Raw genomic sequence first — 25,368 nt, forward strand, 5'->3', positions numbered from 1 at the left:
TCTACTCCTCTCTCTCCCCTCTCTTCTCATCTCCCCTCTCTTCTCCCCTCTCTACTCCTCTCCCTCCCCTCTCTCTCCCCTCTCTACTCCTCTCTCTCCCCTCTTTCTCCTCTCTCTTCTCCTCTCTCTCCCCTCTCTCCCGTCTCTACTTCCCTCTACTCCTCTCTCTCCCCTCTACTCCTCTCTTCTCCTCTCTCTCCCTTCTACTCCCCTCTCTACTCCTCTCTCTCCTCCTCTCTCTTCTCCTCACTCTCCCCTCTCTTCTCCTCTCTCTACCCTCTCTTCTCCTCTCTCTACTCCCATCTCTACTCCCCTCTCTACTCCTCTCTCTCCCCTCTACTCCTCTCTCTCCCCTCTCTACTCCTCTCTCTCCCCCCTCTACTCCCCTCTCTACTCCCCTCTCTTCTCCTCTCTCCCCTCCTCTCTACTCCTCTACTCCTCTCTCTTCTCCTCTCCCCTCTCTTCTCCTCTCTCTCCCCTCTCTCTATTCTTCACCTCTTATTTTCCCTCTCTCTCTCTTACATTAATGTACAGGAGTGTTACAAGTGAAACTTTATATTACTCACAATTCCCTCTCTCCCCCCCTACCCTTCTTCTCCTCTCTCTTCCCCCAAGCACCTGCGTCTGTCGGTGAATGGTAACGGCCAGTGTCATGTTCATCATCTGTGGTTCCACACCGTGTCAGATATGCTCAGGCATTTCCATGCCCACCCCATCCCTCTGGAGTCAGGGGGCTCCGCTGACATCACACTGCGTTCCTACGTACAAGTACAGGTTACCCCCACAGGTACACCACACACACAGGTACACCACACACACGGGTACACACACACACACAGGTACACCACACACCTCTAAACATGAACAACAGGTTTATATATATATATACTCTAAAGCTCTCTTAACTGGTTCAATGTTGAGAATGTCTTTCTAGAACCAGTTTGTCATTTCTGATCAGTTTGGACCGCCCCGGGGTAGCTCTGTCTGACCCGTGTTATTAAAGAGGACCGCCCCGGGAAGCTCTGTCTGACCCGTGTTATTAAAGAGGACCGCCCCGGGTAGCTCTGTCTGACCCGTGTTATTAAAGAGGACCGCCCCGGGTAGCTCTGTCTGACCCGTGTTATTAAAGAGGACCGCCCCGGGTAGCTCTGTCTGACCCGTGTTATTAAAGAGGACCGCCCTCAGGTAGCTCTGTCTGACCCGTGTTATTAAAGAGGACAGCCCTCAGGTAGCTCTGTCTGACCCGTGTTATTAAAGAGGACCGCCCCGGGTAGCTCTGTCTGACCCGTGTTATTAAAGAGGACCGTCTGGCTGGAAACAACAACATCACTCGGTCCAGGGAATCGCTTGGGGAAAAAACAGCAACCTTTCAGTGGGATGACCTCAGACTGATGTTTTCCTCCGTCTTAAAGGTTTTAACTAGATGTTTTAACCAGCCCCCCACCCCCTCAACCCCCACCGCACCCCACCCACTCACCTGGCAGGGGATGAATGCCCTCCTGTGCATAGGGAGAGACGGGGGAGACAGAGGGTGATTATACAACAGGCCCAGCCTCAGGCCCCAACCCAACACTCACAAAGAGACCCTCTGTTTCCCCCTGGGCACACACACACACACACACACACACACACACACACAGTGGGTTGTTGGTCCAGCGTGTAAAAAGCGTTATTGATACACGCTGCTCAGCCGTGTTTTCATCAGTGGCACTATTGTTGTTGTCCCACCAAGAGGGGTGATGGTATAGAAGGTCGTCAACACTTTAACTTGTGTTTATGTTTGGCATTTTAATGAAAGATACAGTTTGTTTTATCAAAGTATCAGGCATTTTAACACTGCTCTTTTCTTACAGACAGATATCCCGTCTCTCTCTACTGCTCTCACACAGATGTGACCGTGCCTCAGCTCCCCACCCCACCCAGGGACCAAGGCTGCTGGACTGACCCAACCCAGCCAACCCTTCACCTCCCTGGGTTCTCGCAGCCGGCAGGACCCCCCTCCGACACCCCGATCTCATCCAGCTCCTCATCCTCGCCCATCGCCCTTCCTTCCCTCTCCCGTGGTGAGCCAGGCAGCGGAGGAGGAGGAGGCGAGGGGCTGGTTAGCAGGAGCAACAGCTCAGAACGTCTGCTAGATCCCTCTAGTGGTGCCTCGGAGGACTACCAAGAGACAGACGGAACACGCAGGGCCAGAGCTGTGGAGAACCAGTACTCCTTCTACTGAGACTGGGCGCAACCAAACCCGGGAGCTCTCATTGGCTGAGACACAGGACGTACAGGGATTTGGACTAAATAGGTGAAATGTCACAGATGGCTGGGGAGTGTGGATGGACATGGATCACTCATTATCTTGTTTATTTGCTTGTTTGTGTTCCAAGAGATGTCCTGTTTCTCCAACGTGTGTCTGTATCCAGTTAACCCCTGGCTCTGTGGCCACCCTCATCAGCTGACATTAAGGATATGAAGAAACAGATGATTTAGTCTTGAGAGAGAGGGAGGGATGAATGGAGACAGTGGGGGAGATGGATGGATGGAGGAAGAGAGGGGGATGGATGGAGAGTGAGTGATGAGGGGTGGATGGAGAAGGAGAGCGAGAGATAGGAATGGAGACAGATAGAGGGATGGATGGAGAGAGACAGGGATAGTAGAGAGAGCGAGAGAGAGAGAGAGAGGAAATGGCCCAGTGGAGGTTTTGATTCACTTCACCAGACCACTTCCTGTCTGCTCTACCCACAATTCCCTAGGAACAAAGCCTGTTACCGCCCTGCTAAGTAACCAGAGCTGAAGCTACCCTACCTAAATGGTTTTCCTCCCCAGGCCCTCTTGAGCATAACCCTAATGTTTGTGAAGCTGCTTCTAGTCTGTCCCGGATATCCTCACTGTCCCCAAGGGGAGTGACAAATACAACACTCTTTCTCCTCCTGTAGCTTTGCCAAAATGAATGGTAACATCAGTATAGTGATGGGTGTGTTAGTGTTATTTCAGATGTTCTTAGTGTACAGGCAAAAGGTCCTAGTGCCCGTCAGTTACACAGCACTTTGACCATATGATATGTGACTGACGGGCCGTCTCATTGGCAGTGATGACCTCAGGTCAGAGTGATGAAACATGCAGGGTTGGGGGTCATTTCGATTCCAGTCAATTCAGAAAGTAAACCAAATTCCAATTCCAAATTGTCCTCTTGAAAAGCAATAAAGAGAATTAGAACCTCAGTGTACTTCCTGAATTGACTGGAACTTCAATGGAATTGATCCCAATCCTGAAGACATGATCCACATCTCCACCAACCAGAACACAGCTCAGCATTCCAGCTCACATCTCCACCAACCAGAACACAGCTCAGCATCTCCACCAACCAGAACACATCTCAACATGGTGCAGCCGGCAACATTTTCACATCGAAGGCTGCTACTGTAATTCAGTCAAATTCAATGCATTATATTCAACATGTTTCGTTTCCACGGATCCATGGACGGTTGTTGGTGGGGACAATCCAGAATCTACTGTAAGGGGTATCTTACATATAGACACACAGGTGCTGTACGATGGCAAGCACCTCCAAGACACCAGTTTGAAAGCCATGCGATATGATCAGCTATATCAGAGGAAGGTATAGGTTACAGTATAAAAACAACAGAACCTGGGGGGGGGGGGGGGGGTTCTGGCTGACCTCTATGGGTTTGACTAATGTCTGATGTCCAGCTCCAAGCCTGATGTTTGATGTGCTACAGTTGTGTTTTCTATACCTGGTCCTATACCGCCCCTTTGTGTGATGGTTTTCTGTCTGAGGTATCATATCATTTTCAGAAACCTGAAGACTTGACTCATTTTTAAAAATTGGTTTGGAACGTTCTAAAGAACTGGTTGATTATGGAATTAGAATACAGGAAAACCAGCTGAAACAGGGGGACTTGACGACCGTAGTTTAGGGGACTTGACGACCGTAGTTTAGGGGACTTGACGACTGTAGTTTGGGGGACTTGACGACTGTAGTTTGGGGGACTTGACGACTGTAGTTTGGGGGACTTGACGACTGTAGTTTGGGGGACTTGACGACTGTAGTTTGGGGGACTTGACGACCGTAGTTTGGGGGACTTGACGACCGTAGTTTGGGGGACTTGACGACCGTAGTTTGGGGGACTTGACGACCGTAGTTTGGGGGACTTGACGACCGTAGTTTGGGGGACTTGACGACCGTAGTTTGGGGGACTTGACGACCGTAGTTTGGGGGACTTGACGACCGTAGTTTGGGGGACTTGACGACCGTAGTTTGGGGGACTTGACGACCGTAGTTTGGGGGACTTGACGACCGTAGTTTGGGGGACTTGACGACCGTAGTTTGGGGGACTTGACGACCGTAGTTTGGGGGACTTGACGACCGTAGTTTGGGGGACTTGACGACCGTAGTTTGGGGGACTTGACGACCGTAGTTTGGGGGACTTGACGACCGTAGTTTGGGGGACTTGACGACCGTAGTTTGGGGGACTTGACGACCGTAGTTTGGGGGACTTGACGACCGTAGTTTGGGGGACTTGACGAGCGTAGTTTGGGGGACTTGACGAGCGTAGTTTGGGGGACTTGACGAGCGTAGTTTGGGGGACTTGACGAGCGTAGTTTGGGGGACTTGACGAGCGTAGTTTGGGGGACTTGACGAGCGTAGTTTGGGGGACTTGACGAGCGTAGTTTGGGGGACTTGACGAGCGTAGTTTGGGGGACTTGACGAGCGTAGTTTGGGGGACTTGACGAGCGTAGTTTGGGGGACTTGACGAGCGTAGTTTGGGGGACTTGACGAGCGTAGTTTGGGGGACTTGACGAGCGTAGTTTGGGGGACTTGACGAGCGTAGTTTGGGGGACTTGACGAGCGTAGTTTGGGGGACTTGACGACCGTAGTTTGGGGGACTTGACGACCGTAGTTTGGGGGACTTGACGACCGTAGTTTGGGGGACTTGACGACCGTAGTTTGGGGGACTTGACGACCGTAGTTTGGGGGACTTGACGAGCGTAGTTTGGGGGACTTGACGAGCGTAGTTTGGGGGACTTGACGAGCGTAGTTTGGGGGACTTGACGACCGTAGTTTGGGGGACTTAGTGCTACATACTGGTACCGCTGCATGGTTAACTCTAGGGTAAGGACCTAGAACTGTACAGTAGTCCCTAGATGGTCATGCTAGGACAGAATCGGTAACAGGTTAGTATTAAAATAGCATTTGTAATTAGTCCTGTCTAGCATAGGGCAACAGTCGTTGTCACCATAATGGCCATATCAGACTGACAGGAGGAGGAATGTGGGGGGTGGGGGGGGGGCAGTTAATGGTAAATGTGCCAATTTTTAAATCGTTTTTTTTTTTTTTTTTTTTAAGAGTATTTATTCCTCAGCTGTTGTAAATGACATTTTCCTATCAAGTCTTATTGATGTCATTGTTCTCAGTGAGATCCTCAGTGCAACCAGTGACTCACAGCAGACTTGGTCACATATCAGAGGCTAGGGCCGGAGTGGTGTCCTCTTCATTGTACTTAACATGTAGTGTTGATTTCTGTTGTCTGGCTGAGTTTAAGAGTCTGTGCAATTTTGTACTGAGTGATGTACTTGACATAACTTTATATTTCTGTGAATAAAACTTGAGTAAACTGTTACTATGAACATCATGTCTTCTGTTTCTAAGCCACCCACAAGACACCAACCCCGATCACAACATGTTGAATTGAACACTGCTCAGTACTTCATGAGAATAGGTTTGGTTTTACTGATGCACAACAGAGATCTCTAGTGGACAAAATCTGTTCTTGCTGACTAGTCTCCTAGGTAGACAGGTTGCAGAGACTGACTACAGAGACTCCTGCAGAGGCAGAGACTGACTACAGAGACTCCTGCAGAGGCAGAGACTGACTACAGAGACTCCTGCAGAGGCAGAGACTGAATACAGAGACTCCTGCAGAGGCAGAGACTGACTACAGAGACTCCTGCAGAGGCAGAGACTGACTACAGAGACTCCTGCAGAGGCAGAGACTGACTACAGAGACAGAGACTGACTACAGAGACTCCTGCAGAGGCAGAGACTGACTACAGAGACTCCTGCAGAGACTGATTACTGAGACTCCTGCACTAGGAAAGTATTCAGACCCTTTGACTTTTTTACATTTTGTTAAGTTAAAGCCTTATTCTTTTTTTTTTTTTTATCCCTCAATCTACAGTCGTGGCCAAAAGTTGAGAATGACAAATATTAATTTTCACAAAGTTTGCTGCTTCAGTGTCTTTAGATATTTTTGTCAGATGTTACTATGGAATACTGAAGTATAATTACAAGCATTTCATAAGTGTCAAAGGCTTTTATTGACAATTACATGAAGTTGATGCAAAGAGTCAATATTTGCAGTGTTGACCCTTCTTTTTCAAGACATCTGCAATCCGCCCTGGCATGCTGTCAATTAACTTCTGGGCTACATCCTGACTGATGGCAGCCCATTCTTGCATAATCAATGCTTGGAGTTTGTCAGAATTTGTGGGTTTTTGTTTGTCCACCCGCCTCTTGAGGGTTGACCACAAGTTCTCAATGGGATTAAGGTCTGGGGAGTTTCCTGGCCATGGACCCAAAATATTGATGTTTGTTCCCCGAGCCACTTAGTTATCACTTTTGCCTTATGGCTAGGTGCTCCATCATGCTGGAAAAGGCATTGTTCGTCACCAAACTGTTCCTGGATGGTTGGGAGAAGTTGCTCTCGGAGGATGTGTTGGTACGATTCTTTATTCATGGCTGTGTTCTTAGGCAAAATTGTGAGTTAACCCACTCCCTTGGCTGAGAAGCAACCCCACACATGAATGGTCTCAGGATGCTTTACTGTTGGCATGACACAGGACTGATGGTAGCACTCACCTTGTCTTCTCCGGAGAAGCTTTTTTCCGGATGCCCCAAACAATCGGAAAGGGTATTCATCAGAGAAAATGACTTTACCCCAGTTGTCACGGCTCCTCCTCTGCATTGCAGGGGCGGTTCCTCCTGCAGGCTGAGGAGGGTCGTTAGTGATTGGAGCCACCTGGGCTCAGGGTATAAAAAACTGCTTCACTAATTACTTCTCTCTCTCTCTCTGCTCCTCCAGGTATGATCATGTTGTTTGTGCCTTTGTAGTTTTGCATAGTTTTCACTCAGTCATGTTCACACACACAGATTCACGCATCCATGCACTTTACATACACCTTACATTATGATACTTCCACACCTCATTCCTTTTTCTTCGTTTAAAGTTAATAGTTTTGTTAAGAATAAAGAACCTTTTTAATTGGCCTATACCTGTTGTTCGTGTCCCCTCATTTTGAGCCGGCCTGTGACAAGTGGGGGCTCGTCCGGGATAGTAGTTAACTTGGGTTAGTTTAGTTCAGATTGCCAAATTTTTTTGTTTGAGGGGATGTTTTGGTTTGGCCAATTTTGTTGAAGAGAGCGTTGAGAGCCATGTGTTCTTTTGGTTCAGTTAGCTTGGTAGCTAAACAATTCACTCTGGGTTTTGTTCAGGTGGGAGTCCTCTCCTGTTCAGGCTTATCAGCGAGTGTCAATAGGAGGCTCGTGGTGTTTTTGTTTTAGGTGGCAGTAAACGTGGGTAGAGCATCCCTTTCCCTTTTACCCTACATCGGCTCGGGAGAACCTCCGTGGTTATGGGGGGGCCGCCAGTTTCTGGTTGTCTTTTCCACTCCACTGGTTTTGTGTGCATAGAACCCCACTTGTCACAGGCCGGCTCATAGCCGGTGACAAAAATGAGGGGACACGAACAACAGGTATAGGCCAATTAAAAAGGTTCTTTATTCTAAACAAAACTATTAACTTTAAACGAAGAAAAAGGAATGAGGTGTGGAAGTATCATAATGTAAGGTGTATGTAAAGTGCATGGATGCGTGAATCTGTGTGTGTGAACATGACTGAGTGAAAACTAGGCAAAACTACAAAGGAACAAACAAAACAGGATCATACCTGGAGGAGCAAAGAGAGAGAGAGAGAAGTGATTAGTGAAGCAGTTTTATACCCTGAGCCCAGGTGGCTCCAATCACTAACGACCCTCCTCTGCCTGCAGGAGGAACCGCCCCCGCAATGCAGAGGAGGAGCCGTGACACAGTCCTCAGCAGTCCAATCAATGTACCTTTTGCAGAATATCAGTCTGTCCATGATGTTTTTCCTGGAGAGAAGTGGCTTCTTTGCTGCCCTTCTTGACACCAGGCCATCCTCCAAAAGTCTTCGCCTCACTGTGCATGCAGATGCACTCACACCTGCCTGCTGCCATTCCTGAGCAAGCTCTGTACTGGTGGTGCCCCGATCCCGCAGCTGAATCAACTTTAGTAGACGGTCCTGGCGCTTGCTGGACTTTCTTGGGCGCTCTGAAGCCTTCTTCACAACAATTGAACCGCTCTCCTTGATGTTCTTGATGATCCGATAAATGGTTGATTTAGGTGCAATCTTACTGGCAGCAATATCCTTGCCTGTGAAGCTCTTTTTGTGCAAAGCAATGATGGCGGCACATGTTTCCTTGCAGGTAACCATGGTTGACAGAGGAAGAACAATGATTCCAAGCACCACCCTCCTTTTGAAGCTTCCAGTCTGTTATTCGAACTCAATCAGCATGACAGAGTGATCTCCAGCCTTGTCCTCGTCAACACTCACACCTGTGTTAACGAGAGAATCACTGACATGATGTCAGCTGGTCCTTTTGTGGCAGGGCTGAAATGCAGTGGAAATGTTTTTGGGGGATTCAGTTCATTTACATGGCAGAGGGACTTTGCAATTAATTGCAATTCATCTGATCACTCTTCATAACATTCTGGAGTATATGCAAATTGACGTCATACAAACTGAGGCAGCAGACTTTGTGAAAATGTATATTTGTGTCATTCTCAAAACTTTTGGCCACGACTGTACACACTACCAATAATGACAAAGCGAACACAGGTTTTTAGAAATGTTTGCAAATGTATATATAAAAACACCTTATTTACATAAGTATTCAGACCCTTTACTATGAGACTCAAAATTGAGCTCAGGTGCATCCTGTTTCCATTGATCATCCTTGAGATGTTTCTACAAATTGATTGGAGTCCACCTGTGGTACATTAAATTGATTGTACATGATTTGGAAAGGCACACAGCTGTCTATATAAGGTCCCACAGTTGACAGTGCATGTCAGAGCAAAAACAAAGACATGAGGTCGAAGGAATTGTCCGTAGAGCTCCGAGACAGGATTGTGTCGAGGCACAGATCTGGGGAAGGGTACCAAAACATTTCTACAGCATTGAAGGTCCCCAAGAACACAGTGGCCTCCATCATTGTTAAATGGAAGACATTTGGAACCACTAAGACTCTTCTTAGAGATGGCTGCATGGCCAAACTGAGCAATCGGGGGAGAAGGGCCTTGGTCAGGGTGGTGACTAAGAATCTGATGGTCATTCTAACAAAGCTCCAGAGTTCCTCTGTGGAGATGAGAGAACCTTCCAGAAGGATAACCATCTCTGCAGCACTCCACCAATCAGGCTTTTATGGTAGAGGGGCCAGATGGAAGCCACTCCTCAGTAAAAAGCACGACAGCCCACTTGGAGTTTGCTAAAAGGCCCCTAAAGACTCTTCCGAACATGAGAAAAAAGAAAACTCAAGGCTGTAATCGCTGCCAAAGGTGCTTCAAAGTACTGAGTAAAGGGTCTGAATACTTATGTAAATGTCATATTTCTGGGGGAGGTTTTGCAACCATTTCTAAAAACCTGTTTTTGCTTTATGGGATATTGTGTGTAGATTGATGAGGGGGAAAAGTAATCAATTTTAGAATAAGGCTGTAACGTAACAAAATGTGGAAAAAGTCAAGGGGTCTGAATACTTTCCAAAGGTGCTGTATATCCTAGAAATAGACCATCAGTGGCATGTATTAGCCTCCCGGGTGGCACAGTGGTCTAGGGCACTGCGCCACCAGAGTCTCTGGGTTCGCGCCCAGGCTGGGCTGGGTTCGCGCCCAGGCTCTGTCGCAGCCGGCCGCAACCGGGAGGTCCGTGGGGCGACGCACAATTGGCATAGCGTCGTCCGGGTTAGGGAGGGTTTGGCCGGTAGGGATATCCTTGTCTCAGTATGTAAAATGTAATGTAATGAAATGTAAAAAAAATGTTATAAAATGTATGCACTCTACTGTAAGTCGCTCTGGATAAGAGCGTCTGCTAAATGACTAAAATGTAAATGTAAATGTATTAGACATATGCTTGTATAATTGTGTGTTAATATGCATGAATATTTAACAAATAGGTCTACTTAAATAGTGTCACGTTGGTAAATTAGACCAAGGGCCTGTTACCCACAAAAACATCTCACTGTAGGACTGCGGATTTAAGATCAGTTTTGCTTTTTACATCATAAATGAACAACATCCATATGATATTGAATGCTTTGTGGACACGGGCCCATAGACTCCAGTATAGTTGTCTCAGGCTAACAATAAAGCAGGAAGCATAATTAAGTAGCAGCTCTGAAGATTTAACAGGCAGAGTTGCAAAGAAAAAGCCATATTTCAGACTGGCCAGTAAGAAATTTAAGATTAAGATGGGCAAAAGAACACAGACACTGGACAGAGGAACTCTGCCTAGAAGGCCAGCATTCCGGAGTCGCCTCTTCACTGTTGACGTTGGGAATGGTGTTTTGCGGGTACTATTTAATGAAGCTGCCAGTTGAGGACTTGTGAGGCGTCTGTTTCTCAAACTAGACACTAATGTACTTGTCCTCTTGCTCAGTTGTGCACCGGGGCCTCTCACTCTTTCTATTCTGGTTAGAGCCAATTAGCGATGTTCTGTGAAAGGAATAGTACACAGCTTTGTACGAGATCTTCAGTTTCTTGGCAATTTCTCAAATGGAATAGCCTTCATTTCTCAGAACAAGAATAGACTGACGAGTTTCAGAAGAAAGTACTTTGTTTCTTGTCATTTTGAGCCTGTAATCGAACCCACAAATGCTGATGCTCCAGATACTCAACTAGTCTAAAGAAGGCCAGTTGTATTGCCTCTTTAATCAGCACAGCTGAAAACTGTTGTGCTAACATAATTACAACATTGTTTTGTAATGATCAATTAGCCTTTTAAAATGATAAACTTGGATTAGCTAACACAACGCGCCATTGGGACACAAGAGTGATGGTTGCTGATAATGGGCCTCTGTACACTTATGTAGATATTCCATTAAAAGATAAGCAGTTTCCAGCTACAATAGTCATTTACAACATTAACAATGTCTACACTGTATTTCTGATCAATTTGATGTTATTTTAAATGGACAAAAAATGTGCTTTTCTTTCAAAAAAAGGACATTTCTAAGTGACCCTAAACTTTTGAAAGGTAGTGTATATTTAATTGTTCTCTTCATTCCTTTTACTATTTGCCTGACCTCATTAGGTCGGGCAAAGTCCCAGCAGCAATGTTCCAACATCTGGTGGAAAGCTTTCCCAGAAGTGTGGAGGCTGTTATAGCAGCAAAGTGGGGACCAACTCCATATTAATGCCCATGATTCTGGAATGAGATGTTTGACGAGCAGGTGTCCACATACTTTTGGTCATGTAGTGCATCATGGGTATATTGTTACTGACTGATCTACAAATAATATTGAGTATTTATTTATAATGCAAGGTGATTTGTAGATCAGTCAGTCTAGACCTTAAAATCGGCTGCAATGTTAAACACCCCCATTATCAAACTCTGACTGAACCCATAGAACCAGTTATGAGGTCATCATCTGAGAACTCTAAAAGCAACCGCAATTCAATTCAGTTGTGTGTCGTCATAATTTACTCTTATCCTATTTTTTTAACTTAATATAATATTATCTTATGTCTATAACTGTTCTGTACTCTTGTCATGTATTTTATGTTTGTGTGGACTCCAGAAACAGTAGCTAATAGGGATTCTAATAAACAAAACCATCTCTGTATAATCAATTCATTGTGGTTTGATTGAGTTTTTAAGAATAGTTTGACCATGTATGTGTGGCTATAATCAATTGTGTAGAAGGAAGTAGGCTAAAGCCTGGTATCCGTTCTGATAATGACACTACGGAAAGTAGGGCCCATTAACCACGTCAGTATCTGGTGTTCTTCATGTCAGTGGTTCGCTGTGAGAATAACCAGGGGAGAGGGAAACCACCAGTCCAAAAACAAAACCTCAACAGGCAGGCAGGGACAGGTTGGTTAAGATCTATTTCAGGACCTGGTGATAGTGAAGATGACCCCTGACCCCTCATGGCCAGCAGCACCCCTACAATCAGGACCTGGTGATAGTGAAGATGACCCCTGACCCCTCATGGCCAGCAGCACCCCTACAATCAGGAGCTGGTGAAGATGACCCCTGACCCCTCATGGCCAGCAGCACCCCTACAATCAGGAGCTGGTGAAGATGACCCCTGACCCCTCATGGCCAGCAGCACCCCTACAATCAGGACCTGGTGATAGTGAAGATGACCCCTGACCCCTCATGGCCAGCAGCACCCCTACAATCAGGACCTGGTGATAGTGAAGATGACCCCTGACCCCTCACGGCCAGCAGCAGCCCTACAGTAATCTCCAACGTCTTCCCCAGCTTCCACTGCTTATAATCCTGCGGCTGTTTCTGCTGGTACTGGGCCCTTCTGGCCCTCAGCTCCTTCTCCCTCTGCAGCTGCTCACCATAGTGAGCCTGGAAGAAGGCATCAAAGTCAAACATGGCCTTCCCTCCAACGTTGGAGAACCCCTGGGACCTGTGCTGTTGTTGATGCTGCTGTAGGCTAGAGGCCCCGTTCCGAGGGTCTGCCGGCCTCCTGGACGTCTGACCCACCGAGGATGCCGCGGTCGTACTTCCTCCTCAGGACCAGCACGCTATAGGCCTCGCTGATCTCAGAGAAATGCTGGGTGGCCTCCTCGTTGTCGGGGTTCTTGTCTGGGTGGCCTCCTCGTTGTCGGGGTTCTTGTCTGGGTGGTAGATGAACGACTGCTTGTAGTAGGCGGTCTTGATTTGGGATTGGGTGTCACTTCGGGACACTCGGAGGATGTCGTAGTAGGCCGTTCTGCTCCTGTGAAGAGGCGGGAAGTCTGACTGGTTGTTTTTGGGCCTCCAGCTGTAATCCCTGGTGAGGAACTCTGGGTGAGGTCTGAACCAGCCTGACTGCTGCTCTGCCAGGTTGAGCATGACCGTGCTGAATGCTCGGAGCTGCTGAGGTGACCCAAAGGTTTCAGGGTGAAAGGTGGCCATGACAACACCTCTGCTATTCCAACAAGTCATCCTGTGTACTGTTATTACTAGTTTACCCTGGGACAGAGGCTGTACACTGGGTAGAACAGTTGCTAATTTGATAGAGGGTTTAGCATCAATGTCTAATAAAAGTAAATCACAACTTGAACAAACCCAGTCTGTTCTCATGTTTTAGGATAAAAAGTATTTGAGCTCTGTGCTCTTAACTCCATACATTCAAGGGCATTATCTTTGAGGTTTTCCGGTTCCCAGGAACTTGCCCGACTGTCCCTTGTTGACACCTGCTGACATTTGTAAATCCGCTGTGAGGTTACCTTGGCTCCAATTATAGAACCTGCTGCCACTGACATCGTTCTGTTTTCTTGACCTTTGGCGCAGGGGAGGGAATGAGTTGGTGCGTTTCTGATAGTTGAAAATCTGTACGCTCCGCTCCCCAATCACCAACTGACCTCCATTCTCCCGTAGCAGCAGGTACAGCGACCATGGGGAAATTACAGGGGTGGTATCCGGTAAAATGTATAGTAGACACATGAGAGTCGATGTAAATGTTAAGTGGTCACAAAAACGTATTCTGACATCCAATTATATAAAAGGAATTGAGGCTTGAACGTCATCAAATGTCACCTCTTCCTCTCGGGTATTATGTAAAGAGTGCGACAGTCTGTGCAACTGAAATTTTCGTATGCTTTAAAATTGGGTTTATATATGCATTTAATTCAAGTTTTGGTTGTAGAATGCGTTTCTGGAAGTATTTTTTATTTTAAACCGTGTGGCTGTCTCCTTAAATCACTTGCCCCTTTGCTTTGGCTCAGACATTCTACGTCATACTGACATGTCGAACCCCAGCTCTAGCCAGACATCAGAACAACTTCCTTTGGTTTCAATCGATCATTGTTGAAGAACTTGTATTAAACAAAAAAAATAAACATGGCCTCAAGTTGTCGAAAACCCGAGCATATGGCCCCGCCTAAAAATGGTTCGTATGACTTTTTCAATGGTTTTAAAGACAGTAATGAGCGCTAGCTAGCTGCCTGGTTAGCCGCTAACTGTAGGAAGACTAACGTTTGCTAAGTTTGTTCTCTCGTGATCTGCTCTCAAATACCAAGTGACTGGTAATTTATTTAGTTAATTATGTGCACTACATTTGGGGTTTTAGGCTGGGTTTATGTATAGCTATGTATCGCTAGCTAAACACTCTACTGATGTACAATGGACTTTATACATTTGATTGATACTTCTTGTGTTTTGGTTTCTACTCATTATGCAGTTCTACAACGAAGAGGAGGCCAAGAAATATTTTCAGAAGTGAGTCCTGAGTTTGACAATGACCTCTTATGGGCAATATGAATCACTGTGTATTGAATACAAGTCGTTGCATTTACATACTGATCAGAGGCTGTCCTTGATAGAATCGGTTTGAGACATAGTAGAATGTAATATGATTAAAGGTAACTAAGTAATCAACAGTACAATAATTTCCTCATTGATTTCCAGTTCTTGGATGATTTAGATCCAGGGCCAGATGTCTTAGAGGGCTGTGGAGCTGCTGAACCTGCCTGAGGACCAGCCCTGTTTCCTGCTAGATGTGGGGTAGGTGTACCGGCCAGGGGACATCTGAGGGCTCTCATTAGGACCAGCCCTGTTTCCTGCTAGGTGTGGGGTAGGTGTACCGGCCAGGGGACGTCTGAGGGCTCTCATTAGGACCAGCCCTGTTTCCTGCTAGGTGTGAGGTAGGTGTACCGGCCAGGGGACGTCTGAGGGCTCTCATTAGGACCAGCCCTGTTTCCTGCTAGGTGTGGGGTAGGTGTACCGGCCAGGGCACGTCTGAGGGCTCTCATTAGGACCAGCCCTGTTTCCTGCTAGATGTGGGGTAGGTGTACCGGCCAGGGCACGTCTGAGGGCTCTCATTAGGACCAGCCCTGTTTCCTGCTAGATGTGGGGTAGGTGTACCGGCCAGGGCACGTCTGAGGGCTCTCATTAGGACCAGCCCTGTTTCCTGCTAGATGTGGGGTAGGTGTACCGGCCAGGGCACGTCTGAGGGCTCTCATTAGGACCAGCCCTGTTTCCTGCTAGATGTGGGGTAGGTGTACCGGCCAGGGGACGTCTGAGGGCTCTCATTAGGACCAGCCCTGTTTCCTGCTAGGTGTGAGGTAGGTGTACCGGCCAGGGGACGTCTGAGGGTTCTCATTAATGTAATAGGTCTGGGTAGGAGAACAAGACATGTTAGCTACTTCAGACTGAGTGTGTGTATATAACTTGTCCCATCCACGTGTGACTCGGGGCTAAGTGGGGACTGCCGGGCGGACACTACACGACTTTACAAATCCTAACATCGCTGAGCCTATCACATTTAAACGACCGTCACACAATACAAGATACTTGACTTGGTTACCACTCTGTCTCGCAAAAAAATAAAATAAATAGAGGCTGTGATGTGATTAGATTGTTAACGTAGCTAGAATGAGATGTAGCTCAAAGCAGACTCATAAGCCTTTTCAGTCAGACATTTAACGCTTACCATACAGAGTTGAAATATCTAGCCAATAAATAGTTTTATTGATTAACGTTGTGTGTACAGAGCTTGTTAGATGTAATGATTTGACCCTTTGGCAAATACAAATGCATACTATTAGTAGGCATCGCTCCCCAGTTAAAGTGCATACTGATAGCTTCTATGGTGGTCATACGAGAAATAAAACAAGTCTGTTTTTGCACGGACACTCGTCCTTTTCTTACTTAACTGACTGCTGACAGCTGCCTTAATGAGGAAAAGTTTGACTTCAGTATGACTCATATGTGGTTGTCTCACCTAGTTACCTTAAGATGAATGCACTTAACTGCAAGTCTCTCTGGATAAGAGTGTCTGCTAAATTACTCAAGTGTAATTGTTGTTGGTGCTTGAATGTCAAACTGACATCCTTCTCCTCAGGTTCTTCCCGTGTCTATTGGTTTGGTTTTCAGGAAGCCTACCCAAGGTGAGGAAAAGAAGGTGGGGTTTATTTCGAGAGACTATGCAGTCTTGAGTGCTGAACGCTGATGGTTTGTGTTTTCAGGGGCTGCGGTCAGAGACGGTGGACAGGAGTGTCCCTAATCAAGTCCAATTCACAGGACAGAGGTAAAGTGATTAATAACATTGTCAACTTTAGACATGTTGTAATGCTTAATTACCACCATTGTGTTAAAGAAAATACTTATTAATAAAAGTATTAGCATAGTTGGGTAGAAGACATTGGGCAGGTCTTTTCCTCAGGTCAGGCCAGGCACAGTTCCCTGCCCTGATGAGGTTGAAGGACCCAGATGGACATAGAGGGCTGTCGTCCTGCCTGACTACAATTACTGCCCGGCAGCTTTTCCTCCCTCTGACATCACATGACCTAGCAGATGGTGATTTGGGAAACTCACTGCTCAGCCTGTAGTGTCTCCACTTGCGCCTGCTGAATAGCTAGCTTTAAGGTGGCGCATTTGGGTAAGCCGCTTCAGGTGGGCGGTCACGGGTGTTTGCAGTGTTTGCTGGGTGTCTGTAGTGTTTACTGGGTGTCTGTAGTGTTTACTGGGTGTCTGTAGTGTTTACTGGGTGTCTGTAGTGTTTACTGGGTGTCTGTAGTGTTTACTGGGTGTCTGTAGTGTTTACTGGGTGTCTGTAGTGTTTACTGGGTGTCTGTAGTGTTTACTGGGTGTCTGTAGTGTTTACTGGGTGTCTGTAGTGTTTACTGGGTGTCTGTAGTGTTTACTGGGTGTCTAGTGTTTACTGGGTGTCTAGTGTTTACTGGGTGTCTGTAGTGTTTACTGGGTGTCTGTAGTGTTTACTGGGTGTCTGTAGTGTTTACTGGGTGTCTGTAGTGTTTACTGGGTGTCTGTATTGTTTACTGGGTGTCTGTAGTGTTTACTGGGTGTCTGTAGTGTTTGCTGGGTGTCTGTGGTGTTTGCTGGGTGTCTGTGGTGTTTGCTGGGTGTCTGTAGTGTTTGCTGGGTGTCTGTAGTGTTTGCTGGGTGTCTGTAGTGTTTGCTGGGTGTCTGTAGTGTTTGCTGGGTGTCTGTAGTGTTTGCTGGGTGTCTGTAGTGTTTGCTGGGTGTCTGTAGTGTTTGCTGGGTGTCTGTAGTGTTTGCTGGGTGTCTGTAGTGTTTGCTGGGTGTCTGTAGTGTTTGCTGGGTGTCTGTAGTGTTTGCTGGGTGTCTGTAGTGTTTGCTGGGTGTCTGTAGTGTTTGCTGGGTGTCTGTAGTGTTTGCTGGGTGTCTGTAGTGTTTGCTGGGTGTCTGTAGTGTTTGCTGGGTGTCTGTAGTGTTTGCTGGGTGTCTGTAGTGTTTGCTGGGTGTCTGTAGTGTTTGCTGGGTGTCTGTAGTGTTTGCTGGGTGTCTGTAGTGTTTGCTGGGTGTCTGTAGTGTTTACTGGGTGTCTGTAGTGTTTACTGGGTGTCTGTAGTGTTTACTGGGTGTCTGTAGTGTTTACTGGGTGTCTGTAGTGTTTACTGGGTGTCTGTAGTGTGTGCTGGGTGTCTGTAGTGTGTGCTGGGTGTCTGTAGTGTGTGCTGGGTGTCTGTAGTGTTTGCTGGGTGTCTGTAGTGTTTGCTGGGTGTCTGTAGTGTTTGCTGGGTGTCTGTAGTGTTTGCTGGGTGTCTGTAGTGTTTGCTGGGTGTCTGTAGTGTTTGCTGGGTGTCTGTAGTGTTTGCTGGGTGTCTGTAGTGTTTGCTGGGTGTCTGTAGTGTTTGCTGGGTGTCTGTAGTGTTTGCTGGGTGTCTGTAGTGTTTGCTGGGTGTCTGTAGTGTTTGCTGGGTGTCTGTAGTGTTTGCTGGGTGTCTGTAGTGTTTGCTGGGTGTCTGTAGTGTTTGCTGGGTGTCTGTAGTGTTTGCTGGGTGTCTGTAGTGTTTGCTGGGTGTCTGTAGTGTTTGCTGGGTGTCTGTAGTGTTTGCTGGGTGTCTGTAGTGTTTGCTGGGTGTCTGTAGTGTTTGCTGGGTGTCTGTAGTGTTTGCTGGGTGTCTGTAGTGTTTGCTGGGTGTCTGTAGTGTTTGCTGGGTGTCTGTAGTGTTTGCTGGGTGTCTGTAGTGTTTGCTGGGTGTCTGTAGTGTTTGCTGGGTGTCTGTAGTGTTTGCTGGGTGTCTGTAGTGTTTGCTGGGTGTCTGTAGTGTTTGCTGGGTGTCTGTAGTGTTTGCTGGGTGTCTGTAGTGTTTGCTGGGTGTCTGTAGTGTTTGCTGGGTGTCTGTAGTGTTTGCTGGGTGTCTGTAGTGTTTGCTGGGTGTCTGTAGTGTTTGCTGGGTGTCTGTAGTGTTTGCTGGGTGTCTGTAGTGTTTGCTGGGTGTCTGTAGTGTTTGCAGGGTGTCTGTAGTGTTTGCAGGGTGTCTGTAGTGTTTGCAGGGTGTCTGTAGTGTTTGCTGGGTGTCTGTAGTGTTTGCTGGGTGTCTGTAGTGTTTGCTGGGTGTCTGTAGTGTTTGCTGGGTGTCTGTAGTGTTTGCTGGGTGTCTGTAGTGTTTGCTGGGTGTCTGTAGTGTTTGCTGGGTGTCTGTAGTGTTTGCTGGGTGTCTGTAGTGTTTGCTGGGTGTCTGTAGTGTTTGCTGGGTGTCTGTAGTGTTTGCTGGGTGTCTGTAGTGTTTGCTGGGTGTCTGTAGTGTTTGCTGGGTGTCTGTAGTGTTTGCTGGGTGTCTGTAGTGTTTGCTGGGTGTCTGTAGTGTTTGCTGGGTGTCTGTAGTGTTTGCTGGGTGTCTGTAGTGTTTACTGGGTGTCTGTAGTTTTTACTGAGTGTCTGTAGTGTTTACTGGGTGTCTGTAGTGTTTACTGGGTGTCTGTAGTGTTTACTGGGTGTCTGTAGTGTTTACTGGGTGTCTGTAGTGTTTACTGGGTGTCTGTAGTGTTTACTGGGTGTCTGTAGTGTTTACTGGGTGTCTGTAGTGTTTACTGGGTGTCTGTAGTGTTTGCTGGGTGTCTGTAGTGTTTGCTGGGTGTCTAGTGTTTGCTGGGTGTCTAGTGTTTACTGGGTGTCTAGTGTTTACTGGGTGTCTGTAGTGTTTACTGGGTGTCTAGTGTTTACTGGGTGTCTAGTGTTTACTGGGTGTCTGTAGTGTTTACTGGGTGTCTAGTGTTTACTGGGTGTCTGTAGTTTTTACTGGGTGTCTGTAGTGTTTACTGGGTGTCTGTAGTGTTTACTGGGTGTCTGTAGTGTTTACTGGGTGTCTAGTGTTTACTGGGTGTCTAGTGTTTACTGGGGTCCAGCCTCGATGTGAGCCGAATCAGGAGGAAGTGGTACTCGCTTAGCAAGCAGCGTGACGTCCTTTAAAATCTGTCACGAGACATGGAACAGATTGAAGTTAAAGTTGAGTAGAAATAACTACAGGTTGATTAGAGCTGAGGTGTCTCAATCCCTTCCTGTGTCTTCTGGTGGTCATTTCCTGTTTGTCTTCGTGAAGATCTCGCTTTAAGAACATGAAGGGCAAGTCTGCAGAGAAGGGAAAAGACTGGATCTTGGAGGGGAGGAGAAGACAGGGCAGGTATGTACCCCCCCCCGTCTACACTGTCTCATTGAGAAGACAGGGCAGGTACAGTTGAAGTCGGAGGTTTACATACACCTTAGCCAAATACATTTAAACTCAGTTTTTCACAATTTCTGACATTTAATCCTAGTAAAAATTCCCTGTCTTAGGTCAGTTAGGATTACCACTTTATTTTAAGAATGTGAAATGTCAGAATAATAGAAGAGAGAATTATTTATTTCAGCTTTTATTTCTTCCATCACATTCCCAGTGGGTCAGAAGTTTACATACACTCAATTAGTCTTTGATAGCATTGCCTTTAAATTGTTTAACTTGGGTCAAACGTTTTGGGTAGCCTTCCACAAGCTTCCCACAATAAGTTGGGTGAATTTTGGCCCATTCCTCCTGACAGAGCTGGTGTAACTGAGTCAGGTTTGTAGGCCTTCTTGCTCGCACACGCTTTTCAGTTCTGCCAACAAGTTTTCTATAGGTTTGAGGTCAGGGCTTTGTGATGGCCACTCCAATACCTTGACTTTGTTGTCCTTAAGCCATTTTGCCACAACTTTGGAAGTATGCTTGGGATCATTGTCCATTTGGAAGACCCATTTGCGACCAAGCTTTAACTTAAAGCTTTGTCCCCATGTGCAGTTGCAAACCGTAGTCTGGCTTTTTTATGGCGGTTTTGGAGCAGTTGCTTCTTCCTTGCTGAGTGGCCTTTCAGGTTATATCGATATAGGACTCGTTTTACTGTGGATATAGATACTTTTGTACCTGTTTCCTCCAGCATCTTCACAAGGTCCTTTGCTGTTGTTCTGGGATTGATTTTCACTTTTCGCACCAAAGTACGTTCATCTCTAGGAGACAGAACGCGTCTCCTTCCTGAGCGGTATGACGGCTGCGTGGTCCGATGGTGTTTATACTTGCGTACTATTGTTTGTACAGATGAACGTAGTACCTTCAGGCATTTGGAAATTTCTCCCAACGATGAACCAGACATGTGGAGGTCTACCATTTTCTTCTTGGCTGATTTCTTTTGATTTTCCCATGATGTCAAGCAAAGAGGCACTGAGTTTGAAGGTAGGCCTTGAATCAACAGGTACACCTCCAATTGACTCAAATGATGTCAATTAGCCTATCAGAAGCTTCTAAAGCCATGACATCATTTCTGGAATTTTCCAAGATGTTTAAAGGCACAGTCAACTTAGTGTATGTAAACTTCTGACCCACTGGAATTGTGATACAGTGAATTATAATTGAAATAATCTGTCTGTAAACAATTATTGGAAAAATGACTTGTCTCATGCACAAAGTAGATGTCCTAACCGACTTGCCAAACTATAGTTTGTTAACACGAAATTTGTGGAGTGGTTGAAAAACGAGTTTTAATGACTCCAACCTAAGTGTATGTAAACTTCCGACTTCAACTGTATGTACCCCCCTGTCTACACTGTCTCATTGAGAAGACAGGGCAGGTATGTACCCCCCCATCTACTCCCCCTGTCTCATTGAGAAGACAGGGCAGGTATGTACCCCCCCCTGTCTACACTGTCTCATTGGGAAGACAGGGCAGGTATGTACCCCCCCCCCCCCCCCCCCCCTGTCTACTCCCCCTGTCTCATTGAGAAGACAGGGCAGGTATGTACCCCCCCTGTCTACACTGTCTCATTGAGAAGACAGGGCATGTATGTACCCCCCCTGTCTACTCCCCCTGTCTCATTGAGAAGACATGGCAGGTATGTACCCCCCCTGTCTACTCCCCCTGTCTCATTGAGAAGACATGGCAGGTATGTACCCCCCCCCCCCGTCTACTCCCCCTGTCTCATTGAGAAGACAGGGCAGGTATGTACCACCCCCCCCCCCCCGTCTACTCCCCCTGTCTCATTGAGAAGACAGGGCAGGTATGTACCCCCCCATCTACTCCCCCTGTCTCATTGAGAAGACAGGGCAGGTATGTACCCCCCCTGTCTACACTGTCTCATTGAGAAGACAGGGCAGGTATGTACCCCCCCCGTCTACTCCCCCTGTCTCATTGAGAAGACAGGGCAGGTATGTACCCCCCCAACTACTCCCCCTGTCTCATTGAGAAGACAGGGCAGGTATGTACCCCCCCCCCCGTCTACACTGTCTCATTGAGAAGACAGGGCAGGTATGTACCCCCCTGTCTACACTGTCTCATTGAGAAGACAGTGCAGGTATGTAACCCCCCATCTACTCCCCCTGTCTCATTGAGAAGACAGGGCAGGTATGTACCCCCCCTGTCTACACTGTCTCCTTGAGAAGACAGGGCAGGTATGTACCCCCCCTGTCTACACTGTGTCATTGAGAAGACAGGGCAGGTATGTACCCCCCCTGTCTACACTGTGTCATTGAGAAGACAGGGCAGGTATGTACCCCCCCTGTCTACACTGTCTCATTGAGAAGACAGGGCATGTATGTACCCCCCCTGTCTACTCCCCCTGTCTCATTGAGAAGACATGGCAGGTATGTACCCCCCCTGTCTACTCCCTCTGTCTCATTGAGAAGACAGGGCAGGTATGTACCACCCCCCCCCCCCCCGTCTACTCCCCCTGTCTCATTGAGAAGACAGGGCAGGTATGTACCCCCCCATCTACTCCCCCTGTCTCATTGAGAAGACAGTGCAGGTATGTACCCCCCCTGTCTACACTGTCTCATTGAGAAGACAGTGCAGGTATGTACTCCCCTGTCTACACTGTCTCATTGAGAAGACAGGGCGGGTATGTACCCCCCCCCCCCCCGTCTACTCCCCCTGTCTCATTGAGAAGACAGGGCAGGTATGTACCCCCCCATCTACTCCCCCTGTCTCATTGAGAAGACAGGGCAGGTATGTACCCCCCCATCTACTCCCCCTGTCTCATTGAGAAGACAGTGCAGGTATGTACCCCCCCTGTCTACACTGTCTCATTGAGAAGACAGTGCAGGTATGTACTCCCCTGTCTACACTGTCTCATTGAGAAGACAGGGCGGGTATGTACCCCCCCCCCGTCTACTCCCCCTGTCTCATTGAGAAGACAGGGCAGGTATGTACCCCCCCATCTACTCCCCCTGTCTCATTGAGAAGACAGGGCAGGTATGTACCCCCCCTGTCTACACTGTCTCATTGAGAAGACAGGGCAGGTATGTACCCCCCCCGTCTACTCCCCCTGTCTCATTGAGAAGACAGGGCAGGTATGTACCCCCCCTGTCTACACTGTCTCATTGAGAAGACAGGGCAGGTATGTACCCCCCCCCCCCCCCCCCGTCTACACTGTCTCATTGAGAAGACAGGGCAGGTATGTACCCCCCCGTCTACACTGTCTCATTGAGAAGACAGTGCAGGTATGTAACCCCCCATCTACTCCCCCTGTCTCATTGAGAAGACAGGGCAGGTATGTACCCCCCCTGTCTACACTGTCTCCTTGAGAAGACAGGGCAGGTATGTACCCCCCCTGTCTACACTGTGTCATTGAGAAGACAGGGCAGGTATGTACCCCCCCCACCCTCTACTCCCCCTGTCTCATTGAGAAGACAGGACAGGTATGTACCCCCACCGTCTACTCCCCCTGCCTCATTGAGAAGACAGGGCAGGTATGTACCCCCCCACCGTCTACTCCCCCTGTCTCATTGAGAAGACAGGGCAGGTATGTACCCCCCTGTCTACTCCCCCTGTCTCATTGAGAAGACAGGGCAGGTATGTACCCCCCTGTCTACACTGTCTCATTGAGAAGACAGGGCAGGTATGTACCCCCCCCGTCTACTCCCCCTGTCTCATTGAGAAGACAGGGCAGGTATGTACCCCCCCCCGTCTACTCCCCCTGTCTCATTGAGAAGACAGGGCAGGTATGTACCCCCCCCCCCCCCCACACCGTCTACTCCCCCTGTCTCATTGAGAAGACAGGGCAGGTATGTACCCCCCCTGTCTACACTGTCTCATTGAGAAGACAGGGCAGGTATGTACCCCCACCGTCTACTCCCCCTGTCTCATTGAGAAGACAGGGCAGGTATGTACCCCCCCCCCCACACCGTCTACTCCCCCTGTCTCATTGAGAAGACAGGGCAGGTATGTACCCCCCCTGTCTACACTGTCTCATTGAGAGGACAGGGCAGGCATGTACCCCCCCCGTCTACTCCCCCTGTCTCATTAAGAAGACAGGGCAGGTATGTACCCCCCCCCCCCCCCCCCGTCTACTCCCCCTGTCTCATTGAGAAGACAGGGCAGGTATGTACCCCCCCCCCCCCCCACACCGTCTACTCCCCCTGTCTCATTGAGAAGACAGGGCAGGTATGTACCCCCCCCCGTCTACTCCCCCTGTCTCATTGAGAAGACAGGGCAGGTATGTACTCCCCTTGTCTCATTGAGAAGACAGGGCAGGTATGTACCCCCCCCCCCTGTCTACACTGTCTCATTGAGAAGACAGGGCAGGTATGTACCCCCCCTGTCTACACTGTCTCATTGAGAAGACAGTGCAGGTATGTACCCCCCCTGTCTACACTGTCTCACTGAGAAGACAGGGCAGGTATGTACCCCCCCACCGTCTACTCCCCCTGTCTCATTGAGAAGACAGGGCAGGTATGTACCCCCCCACCGTCTACTCCCCCTGTCTCATTGAGAAGACAGGGCAGGTATGTACTCCCCTGTCTACACTGTCTCATTGAGAAGACAGGGCAGGTATGTACCCCCCCTGTCTACACTGTCTCATTGAGAAGACAGGGCAGGTATGTACCCCCCTGTCTACACTGTCTCATTGAGAAGACAGGGCAGGTATGTACCCCCCCTGTCTACACTGTCTCATTGAGAAGACAGGGCAGGTATGTACTCCCCTGTCTACACTGTCTCATTGAGAAGACAGGGCAGGTATGTACTCCCCTGTCTACACTGTCTCATTGAGAAGACAGGGCAGGTATGTACCCCCCCCCCCCCCCCGTCTACTCCCCCTGTCTCGTTGAGAAGACATGGCATGTATGTACCCCCCCTGTCTACTCCCCCTGTCTCATTGAGAAGACAGGGCAGGTATGTACCCCCCCCACCCTCTACTCCCCCTGTCTCATTGAGAAGACAGGGCAGGTATGTACCCCCCCCACCGTCTACTCCCCCTGTCTCATTGAGAAGACAGGGCAGGTATGTACCCCCCCCCACCGTCTACTCCCCCTGTCTCATTGAGAAGACAGGGCAGGTATGTACCCCCCCCACCGTCTACTCCCCTGTCTCATTGAGAAGACAGGGCAGGTATTACCCCCCCTGTCTACTCCCCCTGTCTCATTGAGAAGACAGGGCAGGTATGTACCCCCACCGTCTACTCCCCCTGTCTCATTGAGAAGACAGGGCAGGTATGTACCCCCCCCCCCCCCCACACCGTCTACTCCCCCTGTCTCATTGAGAAGACAGGGCAGGTATGTACCCCCCCACCGTCTACTCCCCCTGCCTCATTGAGAAGACAGGGCAGGTATGTACCCCCCCCACCGTCTACTCCCCCTGTCTCATTGAGAAGACAGGGCAGGTATGTACCCCCCCCCCCCCCCCCCCACACCCGTCTACTCCCCCTGTCTCATTGAGAAGACAGGGCAGGTATGTACCCCCCTGTCTACACTGTCTCATTGAGAAGACAGGGCAGGTATGTACCCCCCCTGTCTACACTGTCTCATTGAGAAGACAGGGCAGGTATGTACCCCCCCTGTCTACACTGTCTCATTGAA

The 25,368-nt window shown here is 48.3% G+C and overlaps 2 protein-coding genes and 1 long non-coding RNA gene across 3 annotated transcripts in view; 2 read left to right on the plus strand and 1 right to left on the minus strand.

Moving 5' to 3' along the window:
• LOC120036159 (SH2B adapter protein 2) overlaps window positions 1-2,224 on the plus strand; it is a 36,485-nt gene extending 34,261 nt beyond the window's left edge. The window contains exons 10-11 of the mRNA XM_038982630.1: window positions 616-787; window positions 1,890-2,224. Coding sequence (XP_038838558.1) covers window positions 616-787; window positions 1,890-2,224 — 507 coding nt within the window. The remainder of the gene's footprint in view (window positions 1-615; window positions 788-1,889) is intronic.
• Window positions 2,225-11,844: 9,620 nt separating this feature from the next.
• Window positions 11,845-13,475, minus strand: LOC120036161 (chaperone protein DnaJ-like). The gene is given in 3 exon segments (XM_038982631.1): window positions 11,845-12,794; window positions 12,796-12,884; window positions 12,917-13,475. Coding segments are annotated over 3 exon segments (927 nt in total). The 5' UTR covers window positions 13,388-13,475; the 3' UTR covers window positions 11,845-12,427.
• Window positions 13,476-13,975: 500 nt separating this feature from the next.
• Window positions 13,976-19,773, plus strand: LOC120036160. The gene is made up of 6 exons (XR_005474437.1): window positions 13,976-14,195; window positions 14,487-14,524; window positions 14,714-14,809; window positions 16,149-16,194; window positions 16,273-16,334; window positions 19,615-19,773. It is a non-coding gene; the product is annotated as an uncharacterized LOC120036160 (long non-coding RNA).
• The last annotated feature ends 5,595 nt before the right edge of the window (window positions 19,774-25,368 follow it).

This window comes from Salvelinus namaycush, unplaced genomic scaffold, assembly GCF_016432855.1.
Source record: "Salvelinus namaycush isolate Seneca unplaced genomic scaffold, SaNama_1.0 Scaffold1223, whole genome shotgun sequence".
Taxonomy (NCBI): domain Eukaryota; kingdom Metazoa; phylum Chordata; class Actinopteri; order Salmoniformes; family Salmonidae; genus Salvelinus; species Salvelinus namaycush.